Source organism: Hyalella azteca, unplaced genomic scaffold (assembly GCF_000764305.2).
Source record: "Hyalella azteca isolate HAZT.00-mixed unplaced genomic scaffold, Hazt_2.0.2 contig656, whole genome shotgun sequence".
Lineage (NCBI taxonomy): Eukaryota > Metazoa > Arthropoda > Malacostraca > Amphipoda > Hyalellidae > Hyalella > Hyalella azteca.
Window position 1 is genome coordinate 145686 of NW_025930995.1, and position 13808 is coordinate 159493.

The following is a 13808-nucleotide window of genomic DNA, read 5'->3' on the forward strand; positions in this document are numbered from 1 at the left end:
TATACGCCACATGTGGAATAGTGCCACGCTGCAGCCTATATAGATGCGTGCACTGTTTCATACCTTATTTATAATATGAGCAGTGAAGTGCAGTTCCGCCAAAGCGTATCACGGTATCAGCGAGCAGATTCAGAACAGCGAGCGGTTTGCGACCATCAGAACCGGTCAGGCTTCTGGTATTGAGCAGATTAAGAGCAATGTAAATATTCAGAGTCAGTCAGACTGACAGTATTGAGCATATTGTGAGCAACGTAAAGATACATAGTCGCTCAGACTGACAGTATTGAGCCTGTCTCTTATACACATCTAGATGTGTATAAGAGACAGCTGGTACACAACTCACCTGGTCTAGGTACTTGTCCTGTATCCTGCAGCGAGACTGGCACATCTCGCAGCTCTGTGTAGCGCCAGGAGGCCTCAGCAGTAGCAGCTGGTACACAACTCACCTGGTCTAGGTATTTGTCCTGTATCCTGCAGCGAGACTGGCACATCTTGCAGCTCTGTGTAGCGCCAGGAGGCCTCAGCAGCAGCTGGTTCACGACTCACCTGGTCTAGGTATTTATCCTGTATCCTGCAGCGAGACTGGCACATCTCGCAGCTCTGTGTAGCGCCAGGGGGCCGCAGCAGCAGCTGGTTCACGACGATGTTGTGCGTGTCGATGCCGTAGCGCGTAAGTTCTTGCACGAGCCGCTCCGTCTCGTACAGTGACAGGAACTCCGCGATGCACACGCACACAAATGTCGTCTGGTCCTGAGCAGCAATGCATTAGTGCACAGGCCTTTGACTAGTGAGGCACATGTAGTTCCAAAGGCACGATGGTGAGATTAAGCATGAACCATTATTTAATACGTAATCATTCAATTTGGTAATTTATCATGGGTTAGGTTCGGTTTAATGTTCACCATGTCTATAGAAAGTAACTATTTGATAAAGTTTATGATAACAAAACTTATGATTAACAGATTAACGAAAATTGTATGGGATAACAATTTTAAATAATTCTTTGATACCAGTAATAAACATTCTAGTTTATAAGATTATAATGAAATAATCAATGGCTTGACCAATTAGGAAACCTTAGTTTAAAACACTTACTGGGTTCTTAAATTGTTCATTCAATTTCTTGATCAGGGGCAAAATTCCTTCCATTTTTTTCGTTAATTCATCACTGTTGAAATCTTGCATACCCAAGAAACCAGCCATCTGCAAGGCATTGTACAAAACATAATGTCTAGTTGATAAAAAATCATTGGATTGCAGAATTTACAAATAAATTAGCATTCATGAGAAGAAATGCCAATAACATTCACCATATGTGTTGGACAAATATGGAAGATACAAAAGTTATCAATTAAATTGTAATAAATTTTCTTCAGCTTACAAATTTTTGAAAATTTAACAATAACAGACATGATCAGTCCAGGAAACAGTATGAAAATGCTACCAGGTACAGATTTAACAACCTGCACAGTTTTTGAGAATGGAACTTAAAGCAGTCTAATTTCATGATCCAATGCAAAAATATCAAGTTCAACAGAGAGAGTTGTTAACAGCGAAGAGCATGCAAGACAGGAGGAGTGTTGCAACAATGACTCTTCAGCCACGTGTTTAAGTTTGTAAATTGTGGAGCTACGTTCAGATGAGGACCAAATTTATTTGAAGATAGGTCTTCATTAAGAAGCATATGAAACAACGGGGGTAAAATCTTTAAAAATATACTTACCATTGTAGAGTAAAGAAGTTAATATTCAGAGACGTGGATTGGACGAAATTATGACTAATAATTTGGCAATATCATTCTGGAAACAGAGATCAAGTAAACCATAACAACAGTTCCTTTGTTTTTCATGAACTGCATTATTTATTAAGGATTCTGATTGAATATCATATCCCTCAATGTTGCTATGCAGTCACAAGAAACACTCAAATTATGAACTGGAGGTTCAGTATGCGTATACTAGGATGAAAGATAGCAAAAAATTGGGATGATATGAAAAACAACTGGGAAGCACCAGGAAAGGAACAGCAAAACGCAAAAAGAGGAGGGGGTGAAAAAGTTTTCTGCACATATAGGGGTTGGACAAAATATGGGAAACACCTGACAAATCGATATAGAATAGAATAGAAGTGTCGGCACTGAAGAAATAGGCTCATGAGCTCATGGCGTGTTGCCGATTCTAACTTTATCGTAACATTTATACATGTTTTATGATAAAATATCGTAACTTTTGAACATGTTATAAACAAGTAAGAAGCGACATTTTTATATTTTATTGTTGCAGCTAATTGGTATTATCCTTGCATAGATTTATTAGTAAACATTTTGTCTATAACCTAACCTATAAATGGCAAACCTCTCTGACTTTAAAAGAGGCCAAATTGTTGGTGCCCGTATGGCAGGTGCTACTGTGACAGAAACTTCCCGAATGCTTGAAGTTTCTAGAGTTAATGTCTCAAAAGTAATGACTGCTATCGAAAGAGAAGGAAAAACGTCCTCAGCAAAGCACAGGTCGGGCCTGTGATAAAGACTGTCTGCCGGAAGCTGCACAGATCTTGATTCTATGGAAAAGCTGCAGTTAGAAAACTTCTGGTTTCGAATACAGATGCATCAAAGAGTTTAGAGTGGTGAATCGGTAATTAGAGTGGTAAACCTCCAGAATTAGTCCCTCAAGCAGAGGAAAAATGTAATTTTCTCTGGTGAATCATCAGTTACATTATTTTTAACCTCTGGCCACGTTCATGTTTGGAGACAGCCAAAAAGATCATTTAATCTCCTCCCTACCGTAAATATGGCGGGGGATCTGTGATGATCAGGGATGCTATTTCTTGGAAATCAGGCGGACCAATGATTGCTCTTCATGGAAGAATCAATAGCCGTGACTATTTAGGAATTTTGGAGGACTAAGTTCATCAAATAATGCAAGCCAAGTTTCCAGAGGGAAAAGCCATCTTCCAAGATGATAATGCCCCGATCAATGCAGCTGGAATTGTTAAAAAATGGCACGAGGAACATCCGAATGAAGTTGAGCATCTCATTTGGCTACCACAATCACCAGACCAGAATATTATTGAGCATATATGGTCGATTTTACAGATGCAAGTCAGAAGTCGATTCCTGCCGCCAACGTCTTTAAAAGAGCTGGAGGGAGTTTTACTTGACGAATGGGTTAAAACTCCTTTGAAATCAAATAACAATACGCATATCAATCAATATTCTCTTTATCTTGAAGATTTCCAGCTATAATTTCTGCAAAAAGCCTCACTAAAATATATTTTGCACCTCACTAAAATATATTTTGTGGATTTATCAGGCGTTTCCCATATTTTTCCTAATCCCTGCTTATATGAAAAAAATATATAATTTCTCTCAATTACGGTAATTAAAGCAAGGTATTAGGAGAAACACGTTCTCTAAAAGTAATCAATTGATGTATGACAAGCAAAATGAAATAAGCTGATTTACTCAGCTGATATTTATTTATTTTTTTTTTTCAAATAGAATAGCCAAGAAATCACATAGCTTTTCATTTTGAAATTTCAAACATCAAAATGATGGCAAAAATATAAACAAACCTGGCTGATAACTGGGCCAATATTGTTCTTCAGGTTGATAATTTTCCCCAGAGATTTTTCAATGACTTGTGGGAAGGAGAGAAGTCTCAATGTGTGGCCAGTAGGAGCTGTGTCAAACACCACCACATCAAAGTCCATCCCTTGGACAAGTCTGAAGTTCAGAGAGAAGTTAAAAGTTGCAACAATTTTCATGATTCGCTGATACTTATGAATATTACTGATTCACTGAGTCATGCTCACAGAAAGAGATAAGAGATGTTTCATTCTACACTATAAATATGTTTGAATCATAGAGAATCATTCAGCTAATAATTTTAAAACAACTTTTTCACTATAAATTAACAGAGCAAAAAACTCCGGAGCTACAACCATTTCTAAAAGCCTAGTATAGCTAAGAACTTTGCACAATGACTTAAAGATTTTCTCAGTTTTAAAACTAGTCATCAATTCTTTGGAAACAAAGTAACTTAGAAGTTGAATTCAGTAGCAACATCCAACAGGATTATTTTATATAAATCAAAAAATTCAAAAGTAAAACTGACTTCATAACCTCAGCGTAGCTCATTGCTTCATCAATGCCAGGGAAAGAACTAGTTAATTCCAGGAGGATATCCTTGCCTGCCTTTAGAGCAGCAGACCCTTCACTGCTGTCACCACCAAAATACTCATCTGGCAGCTCTGAATAGCCAATATTTGGGTCTATTTCCTGCAGAAGAGCAGACTATTTATTACAAACTTGATGTTAAAATTCTTCTCAAAAAATTATTTACTCAGCCTTAGAAAGGCTTAGGCATTTTAAAAAGGCATTAGTTACAAAGTATTGTAGAATGATTTATCAGTTACTGTGCAAAAAATACAACAAATTATCACAAAAATTCTTCACTATAATTCTTTTCAACAGTCAAGTATATATCATACATAATCGTAGATCTTCCAAACTGAATGAAGTCCATTCAACTGTTTTGGTTTAGCAACAAGCAAATCCCTTATTACAAATCCCTGAACATTCTGTCACATGTGACATTGCAAATTCATAAAATGTAATCTCAAAATTTCATTCATATCTAAGTTAAATCAATTCATTTTGAAGAAACTAAATCCATGCTAATCATTTCATTTATTATTACCATTGCAAAAAGATTGCTAAATCCTTGAACTTTCGTGGGAACTTTGGAGAATTTCTGATCAAAAGCATCAGAAATATTGTGTGCTGGATCGGTTGAAATGATGAGGACTGAGTTCCGAACTTTGGCAAGTTGGACTGCCAAACTGCAACTGCAAATAACAAAATTTCCCTTTCAGTTTAAAAATTGACTAAAACACAACTTATGAGGGACTGCCCAACACTGCCTGAAACAGCCAAATAGAGAATGATAAACATTAGGTTATGTTAAGTATAATTCATGCTATTGAGAAAATTAGCATGTATGCAACATGGACCTTAGATTAAAGATACAGCAACAACATAAGTCTGACATATAAAACTGAAAATAAAGCACCAATGACAGACATCAGTTTTAGAAAAGTACCAGTATCTGTTATCCAATAACTCTAAAAAGTAAATAACTGTTTAAAAATATATATAACTGACCTGGTAGTTGTTTTGCCAACACCCCCTTTGCCACCAACAAATACCCATTTGAGAGATGCTTGTTGAACTACATTCTCAAGAGTGGGTGGTAAAGGCTCCAAATCTTCCATGTCATCAGATGATGAGGGTTTGGAACTCTGTTCAGCCATGGCCTCAAACTCAATGTCTTCAATATTATTTAATTACGGGTATTTGTCTTTATTGCACTGAATCTGAAAATTTATTAAAATGCATTAATAAAATAGTAATATTAGATTTTTCTCTTATCCTGTCTCTTTAAAAGAAACTTATGGCTATGACTCGTGATTATGCCATCAAAGTTGCATATTCAGCCAATTTGGATAATTGAGCAGAAATTTCCAAAAAAAAATTCATGGGTGATTATTGGAAATCATAGGCAAAAACTGCCAAGAAGTTAGAAATTAGAAGCCAAAGTGGACAATTGTGCAGAAGCACACTGTGAATTGGATTATTGGATATAAATGCCAGCAAATCTAGCCAACTTTACCCACTCTTATGGCCTTTTTTTAAATTTCTTCAGTAAAATATGAGAAAAATGGCATATTTTTGCCTGCAATTTAAAAAAATTGCCCCTGAATAGATAGTTTTTACCTATGATTTTAGGAAACTACTGCTCAATATTTCATATTAGCCAAGAAGATGCCATTTTTCTTAATCTTTACTGACAGAAAAAATTAGTCAATGGTCATAGGAACAGGTGAAGTTGACCATGACTCTAAATCCTGGTCTCAACTCTCAACATAGTGAGTAGTGCAGTGCCAAAGCAGACTTAGCTGCTTAGTCTGCTTTGCCACTCAGCTAAGTCTTAGCAGAGACTTAGAGTCTTAGACTTCTTAGAACAGAATAGAAGTAAGTGTTGGCATTGAAGAAATAGGCCCATGCCCCATGGCCTGTTGCCGATTCTTGAATTTTTTGTGACTTGATTCACACAGGATCCGGCCTTTGGAACCCAATCTTTCCATAACTGACATCTGACAATTGATTGAGATAGCTGCTGGACTTATTGCCTGGTCCAAAATTTGCTAGGCATTTCAAGACTGAACATATTCTCCTGCTGTCCTGCACCTGCATTTACTGATTTAGTGCATTATGCATAGCTTTGTCTAGTCTGTTCTTGAAGGTGTTATTTGTCTTAGTTGTCTAGACTCTTGAGTCTAGCCTCTAGAGTCTAGACTCTAGAATATTCCTCCACTCCTCCAGTTCATATTTGATTTCTATAAGTCCACACTCCACCTCCACAGGACCACATCCAGTAAACCATAGTGGCAAAGCAGAGAGTTTTTTAGACTCTTCCTCAAGTTCATTTTTGAGTCCTATAAGTAGACCAGTAAAGTATCTTGGATACCAGAATTATCCTACATAAGAAATCTGTTAAAATCTTGAGTAAATGAGGAAATTAAAAATGAACTGATTCTAAAAAATTTCTGGTTTGTCACTATAGTCTATGCAGTAAACTATCATGAATACCGGTACCAGTATCATCATACATTTCTTTTTAATTGGAATTAGGATTGTTAATACAAATAATACCTGCTATATGAACAACATAACATATTGGATCTAAAAATATGAACCTGTAATTAAATTTCATTTTATATTTAGCTAATATTTTGGAATTGATCATGCTAGGCCTAATACTGAAATAGGCTGTATCAATCTTCATTCTTCAATCTTAAATAAATCATACTAATCCAATCTTACAACACGGAGTGCTCACACCGCCGCTCAGTTTAGGCTAGTCGCTAGTAGGCTATTGCTAGTAAGCTGGAATTGTAAGGTTTTTAGTGACAAACGTTGAGCAGGGAGCTGGGCCTGGGAGCCGGGAGGTAATTGTAGCTTTCTAGATAGTGCCAATTTGCACTGCCAAAGCCGACTAATCAGTAATCACTAATCCATGGCATGGACTAATTAGGTACTTCTAATGATATTCTGATAAGACTAATGTGTCTTTGACGGGATGGTACTGGCCTTAACCGTACCAGGTAAGGCGGTAACCTACTAGAGTACTAGCATACCTTCTAGGCTAGGTAGGCTACTACGGACTAGGACTACGGTAGTAGCTAGGTACCTAGGATAATGTGCATCATCCTTTTGATCCTACACCTACGAATTTTAAGATGTTGAAAAGAAAGATCATAGTTCGTATATATAACTTCAATTAAAATGCTATTTCTGTTAAAAAATCATTGATTCTGAAACTAGAATAGTCAATAGATTGCAATGAACTTTCAAGACATGTGACTCAGTGACTGTGAACTTGGTGGTGGTTGCGGGTTGTACCTAGGTGAAAAAGAAGTCGCACGTTAACCGCTTGTAACACCTGGACTCAGCAATAGTTATTTAGTTGAAGTCTTCAGCGTGTTTCTCTCAATTTCATTTTCTTCTTTCCTGGCATGAGCGACTGTGAACTTGAAGTATGCTTTCGTCTTGAACGAAGGATACGGATCACACACGGCCACAAATCACAATGTATACAGTGCAGCAACACCGAGCACTTCGTAAATTTTGTGCACATATTTCAGTTTTACCTCTCAACCAAAATGAATGCAGGCCCCCCTAACTCATGGTTGAATTAATACAAGGTTGACCCACGCGCAGCTGCTCTTTGCGGATGTCGTTTGTTGTTCCGACTGTGACGTCACCGTGGGCCCAAAATGTAAATACTGTCGCGAAAGACGTTGTTTTTGTGCCGATTTTGAGATCAATTTAAAAAAAATTGCCCTCCTCAAAATCGTTGTATAAAATCCCAGTAGCTTCAGCTAGTCTGTCTCTAAGTATATAGGACTTATTGAGCAATTCTATTGTGTAAAACAAATAAATTCGAAACAAACAAACAGGGCCGACTTGCTGAGAAGCCGTAATCGGCAAGGAGTTCCTGTCCGATCATTCAGAAGATGACCATAAAAAATGAAGCTCTCTCCTCAACGAATCCCGCTTATATCAAGTGAGTTGATGTCTAATTATCTCTGATTAATTATGTCAGTTTTAATCTGATACTTCTCAATTTATTTACGATGTTGTACATGTTTCAGCGAGACTGTGAGTAACGTAAAGATTCAGAGTCGCTCAGACTGACAGTATTGAACAGATTCAAAGCAACGTAAAGATTCAGAGCCGCTCAGACTGACAGTATTGAGCATATTGTGAGCAACGTAAAGATTCAAAGACGCTCAGACTGACAGTATCGAGCATATTGTGAACGACACAAAGATTCAAAGACGCTCAGGCAGAAAGTATTGAACAGATTCATAGCAACGTAAAGATTCAGAGCCGCTCAGGCTGATAACAGTGAGCGGTTTGTGACCAATCAGAGCCGGTTAGACTGATAGTCGTGAGCAGCATATTCAGAGCAACGTGACGATTCAGAGCAGTGCAGGATGATAGCACTAAAAAGCTCTGATCTATAGTGGCCTCGACAGGCAATTCCTCGCAGTGTGACTTGCGTGCCTAGCGGCATTCAGAGATGACGACCTTGCAGGAATCGTACGATGTGGGATGAGAATACGTGTGGTGCGACGCCAGAGAGGAGCAAGTTTGATGTAGGGTACATTCGTAGGCAAAACACCTGACCGTCCACCACATTCATACAATTGTACACCTCACTGTACGGAACATTTGTAGAATTCTTCACCTCACTGTACAGAACATTCATAGAATTCTACACTTTAATATACAGTGCATTCATAGAATTGTACACCTCACTGTACTGCACTTTCGTACAACTAAATATGTCACAGTTGGGCCCATTACTTTGTAGCTGGGGCTGCTTCATGTCATCAAGTACAAGTACAAGACGTTCGAATTTCAAATAAAAATTAAATACTGTTTGGTTTTCCAGATAATTCATGATACTTCTATTGTTTGATACGTGGCTCCGAAAAGTGTTCAAGCAAGAGTTGAAACATCACTTCTCTCCCGTCACGGCGAGGAAGTCGCATGTCCAGGAATTGGTATAAGCGCAAGTAATAACGTGGCTCTTTGTATCAGTGCAGTCAATAGACACACATTCTGCTCATACTATAGCAGCTGATTACATTTGACGGTGCATGGCAACTGGCAAGTCAGTCTCAGGTATGTTAGAAAGTATAAACATCTGCCAGCCTACTGTTTTATATATGCCGTTTTATATCATATTAAAATTCTTTAGAATAGAATTTTGACAGGAATTAAAATGAAAAATTTATATACAAATTGAAATTCAGCAATGAATGGCACACCAAGACGAATCTGTCACTGTTACTGTAGACAAAAATTGGGTGAAAATTCAACTAATTGCTTCGTGCGAAGGAAGTTTCCAGTGCCGAAAGAAACGCATGTGATGTGCCAAGAACTTCCACTACAGGCCTTGGTTAGGTTAATTTACAAACCAAAGCAGGGCATAACTATTTTGAACTGCGCTCGCATTAAAAGCCATTCAAAATAAATCGCTTGGACTATAAATAATTTCGATACCAGAATAAATGGAAAGAGTAATAGTCTTCCGAAGATATGAGTGTCTGGACGAACAACTGGTCTATAAATGAAAATACCTTCCGCCATTGAACTTTGAAGTCGAGGGAGCAGTCGAGAGATGGGTAACAACTAACAAGCGAGGCTGTGAGCCGAGTTCAAACAAATCGCTGTTACTTTTTATCTTGGCTGTCATCAGGTTAATAAGGTTTAAAGAGATCATAGCAAATCAAGCGTGTTATACCTACTGTTAATGATTCATGATTGCTTTCTCTACTGCTCTCTAATAAACTTCGGGCAAAAAAGATACTGAAGGTAAATATATCCGTGGACATAGGGTTACCAACTGTAGATATAAATAATCGTCCTGCGTCAAGTTTATTCTCTTCAAGATCAGTGATTCTGCCCGATGTGGAACAGACATTTAAGTAAATAAAAAATTTTTGTCAGAGATGTTTCGGCTTTAGACCCGGAAAATATACTAATTACGACCTAAAAAAAACGTATTCTAAAGTTTCCGAAACATACCAGAAGATGTCAGGGAGTTGGGAACACGAAGTGACTGGGAAAAGGATAATAAATATATCTGAAAGGGAACATTAAGTCTGTTTCTAGAAAATTTGTTGAATAAAAGATACAAATGTGGGTTCGTCATAAATTCAAACTAAAATGTTTTAACAAACTATCGAGGCAAAATGAAACAAAATTTGCACAAACATTTACCAGAGAATATTGTGATTGATTAATTAACGCACTCCGTTCAAATAATATCGACAATTAACGCGATCCCTAATAAGTGAACATAAATAAATCAGATTTGTGCCCAAAAAAAATTATGCCCATCTGTAACTTGAAGTGATTAATAACAAGGCCGATGCAATGAGCTCTCCCGCAGCTATCATTAAAAAATTCATTCCTTTCTTCAAACATGCGGATAATTTGGAGAAAATGAATCATGTTCATGTGTGGAAAAACCATGATGCGAAGGAAATGAACGATTTAAAAAGAGCGTAACTTTCCCACTGCACTCACACCCGACGCTCTGGTCCCAGCATCTACCAACGCCACGATATTAAAAAAAAATTCAGCAAGTTTCCTGGCAATTTACGATCACCGCGATGCAATTTGAGCAAACGTTCGCACTGCATGCCTTTGACCTCGGTGTGAGCTGCCTGAATATCATAACAAATGTATTTTTTGTTCCATTCCAATTTCGATTGTGATACACGTACGCGAAATACCTTCGATATCCTTATTTCCTTTAGCGCTCTCGTAGAGAAAATCACTACTTTTTATGAATAAAATATCGCACACAAAATTTATGAGAGTTTATCGCAACTTTTACAGAATGTAAAATTCTTTTAAATATTTTCACCGGCCGTAAATTTTGTTAAATTAATTAGACGACTGCAATAATGAACTTTTTATCAGAATAGCAACAGGCCACTATTAGAAATGTGCACAATTGTTACCTACAAATATAGACTAGCTCGTAAATAAGTCAAAGAGTCATACAAAAATAGTGCAGTTAAATTGTAAAACACACGTTTTCCGTCAGTGCAAGCAAGCTCCTTTGTATAGATGACAAATAAATACCTTAATTTATGCCAAATAACTAAAAAAAAGTGTCAAAAAAACTCGGGACATCCCAACAAACAAACGTGACAAACAAAGTCTCTGGGAACGCGAGGTTATCGGAACGATCGCTCAAGCATTACCCCTCCATTTTATTGTTAAGTAATAGTTTGACAAGAGGCTTGTAGTTTACATTCCTAGAAGGAGCTCCAGGGCGCAATCAACGCCAATTAAAAGCAAGCTGGCAAGTCTTTAACTTTCTAGGATACTCCTGATTCTAGAGTTGTGTTTACCCTTTATTGAATTCACATACAAAATGAAAAATTTCTCGGAATGATAACTTATCGAATCGTAATAAATAACGAAGTTTTGTAGAAAATTCAGGAGACAAGAAAAAAAAGATCCGCAATTTTTTATGAAAAAAAACATAGCAGAAATTTTCCGATTACAGAAAGGGATCTGTGTTATATGTCTGTTAGTGCGAAGGCCATTGTCAAGAAAAAATGATTACGTGGTAATATAAATGAAACTGGATTCTTCAAACTCTCAAGGGCAACAATTTAAATATTAGTACCTTCATTTTGACTATGCCCTAATAAAAAGTCATGCTCAACATAAAACCTCAACAAGTCTAAAATGGTCATGGATATGATCCAAGCACATAGTTGAAGGCTGGCAGAATGTTTCCACCCTCACCAATAGTATCTTATTACTGTATCCCTGTAGCAACCTACCAAGTGCATAGTATAACACAAATCCATCCAAGATTCAGAAAAATTCTTCACTTTAGAGATTCATTCCAGAGAATTGAGTTCTATCACATTCTATTCCTCATAATCGTTTCCAAAATCACAACAGGAATGACGGAGCCATTTGCTGAAATAATTTTGTGGAAGACGAGTATACTAAACTAAAAAAATAACAGTCAACAAATTTGGTGTGTTTCAACGCTTTTCAACTTCTACCTACAGCGCACCAACTACACTCGGCGCTCAAAGTTGAGGAACACCTTAGGTTTGGAATTGGAAGTAATAATGTTTTTCAGAAATCAAAATTAAATGAGTTTAATCATTTACGTGATCTTTACAATCTGTGTATGAAGCCGCAATTCTTGGTACTAGCATTATCAACATGTGCATTAAACAGATAATTAATTTAGCGCCTAAACCGCTTTCTAATAGTGAATCTCACAAGGCAACACGGACTGAAGAGCCTGAGTCCACGGTGCACAGTGCAAGGGATACAGTCCGCAACCTCAAGCAATTTAAATATCGGACAGCACATTTAGTAACTACAAAATGATAGTTTCGAACAAATATGTTTTGCTATAGGCAGGGTCAGAGGGCCAAAAGAGAATAATGTAAGTCTTGGTGAGAGTTCAATGAAAAGAGTCGTAATTTACTAATGTTTGCATTCATACGAGGATATGACAAGATTGTAAGAAAATCGCGCTTTTTCCTAAACACTGAAAAGAAACCAAAGAGCATAGGTATCTTTTATCTTAGATAAATTGTTACTACGGTTTATTAGCCTCTTTTTGAGGCATATAGGGTTTCAAGAGGTTGCTGGAGAATTCTTTGACTTTCTCAACGCCACGCACTTCGTAAGGCAGCAAGGGCAACCGTGTGATGTGGAAGTCTTCGTAAAGGTCGCAGATCTGAAGCAAGAAATGAACGTTAGTAACTTGGGACCAGAAAATAAATTACATAACCAACATTAGTAAAATGAAATCAGAAATAGATACGTAATCAGCATTAGTAACCTGCAGCTAGAAAAAACGCCACAGGCAGTGTTAGGTGATGTATAACATAAAGAAGTTACACTCTTTTCAATTGATAAAAAATATGCGGACAGAGCTACTGATTAGAAATAGCTAAAAAACTTAGAATTCAGCTACAGAATTTTGATAGAATAATTAACCTTTTTCATTAGCACCGAGATGTAAGCAATAAGCTAGCTGAATACAAAATAATAAAAGGATGAAGATATACATGAATTTATGCAGGAGGATTTGAGAATAAAAATAAGGTTGATGATGAAATTAAAAATGATATGTCATAATGAAGGACACGCTCCCATAGAATCCGTACAATGGCTTACATACCGTTAAATAATTTCCCAGGTCCAGCCATAGACAACATAAGTGGTATGATTCTAAAATAATGAATATAATATAAAAATCGCATGAAAAAAAAATTTTCGAACACATTTTCATAAGAGTAAATGGACAAATTTTAACACGTTTCTCGACAAAACGTGGCATCTGCTGAGCAGACCCGTGCGCGATCACCTTGGTACAAATAGAAATGAATAGACTGCTATGCAATTATTGCATATCTAGTAGTATTTTGAAAAAAATATAAGCGTCTCATCACTTGCTTTAAGAACTTTTTTCGAATGTAATAAAACATGAGTCTCTTTTCAGATACTCACCATTCAAACCGCTAATCTAAAAAAAATTCTACTGGCCAAATGCAATATACCGTTGACGAAAGTGATAGGAATACTTGTCCTGTATCCTGCAGCGAGACTGGCACATCTCGCAGCTCTGTGTAGCGCCAGGGGGCCGTAGTAACAGCTGGTTCACAACTCACCTGGT

At 37.2% G+C, this 13808-nt stretch overlaps 1 protein-coding gene across 1 annotated transcript; it reads right to left on the minus strand.

Moving 5' to 3' along the window:
- Nucleotides 1–217: 217 nt before the first annotated feature.
- Nucleotides 218–5434, minus strand: LOC108681909 (ATPase ASNA1 homolog). The gene is made up of 7 exons (XM_018170988.2): nt 5165–5434; nt 4701–4848; nt 4116–4279; nt 3574–3724; nt 1096–1203; nt 447–750; nt 218–222 (listed from the first exon to the last, which is right to left on the minus strand). Exons 1-7 carry the CDS (start codon nt 5311–5313, stop codon nt 218–220), a joined length of 1029 nt encoding a protein of 342 aa, XP_018026477.1. The 5' UTR covers nt 5314–5434.
- Between the last annotated feature and the right edge of the window lie 8374 nt (nt 5435–13808).

What these genes read in the sequence shown, in the direction of transcription:
- LOC108681909 (XM_018170988.2), bottom strand. Translation starts at nt 5,313, where the DNA reads ATGGCTGAACAGAGTTCCAAACCCTCATCATCTGATGACATGGAAGAT. An exon ending in GTTGGCAAAACAACTACCAG is followed by an intron (nt 4,849 to 5,164) that starts GTCAGTTATATA and finishes TGTTATTTGCAG; the next exon opens with TTGCAGTTTGGCAGTCCAAC. An exon ending in AGCTACGCTGAGGTTATGAA is followed by an intron (nt 3,725 to 4,115) that starts GTCAGTTTTACT and finishes TCTGAACTTCAG; the next exon opens with ACTTGTCCAAGGGATGGACT.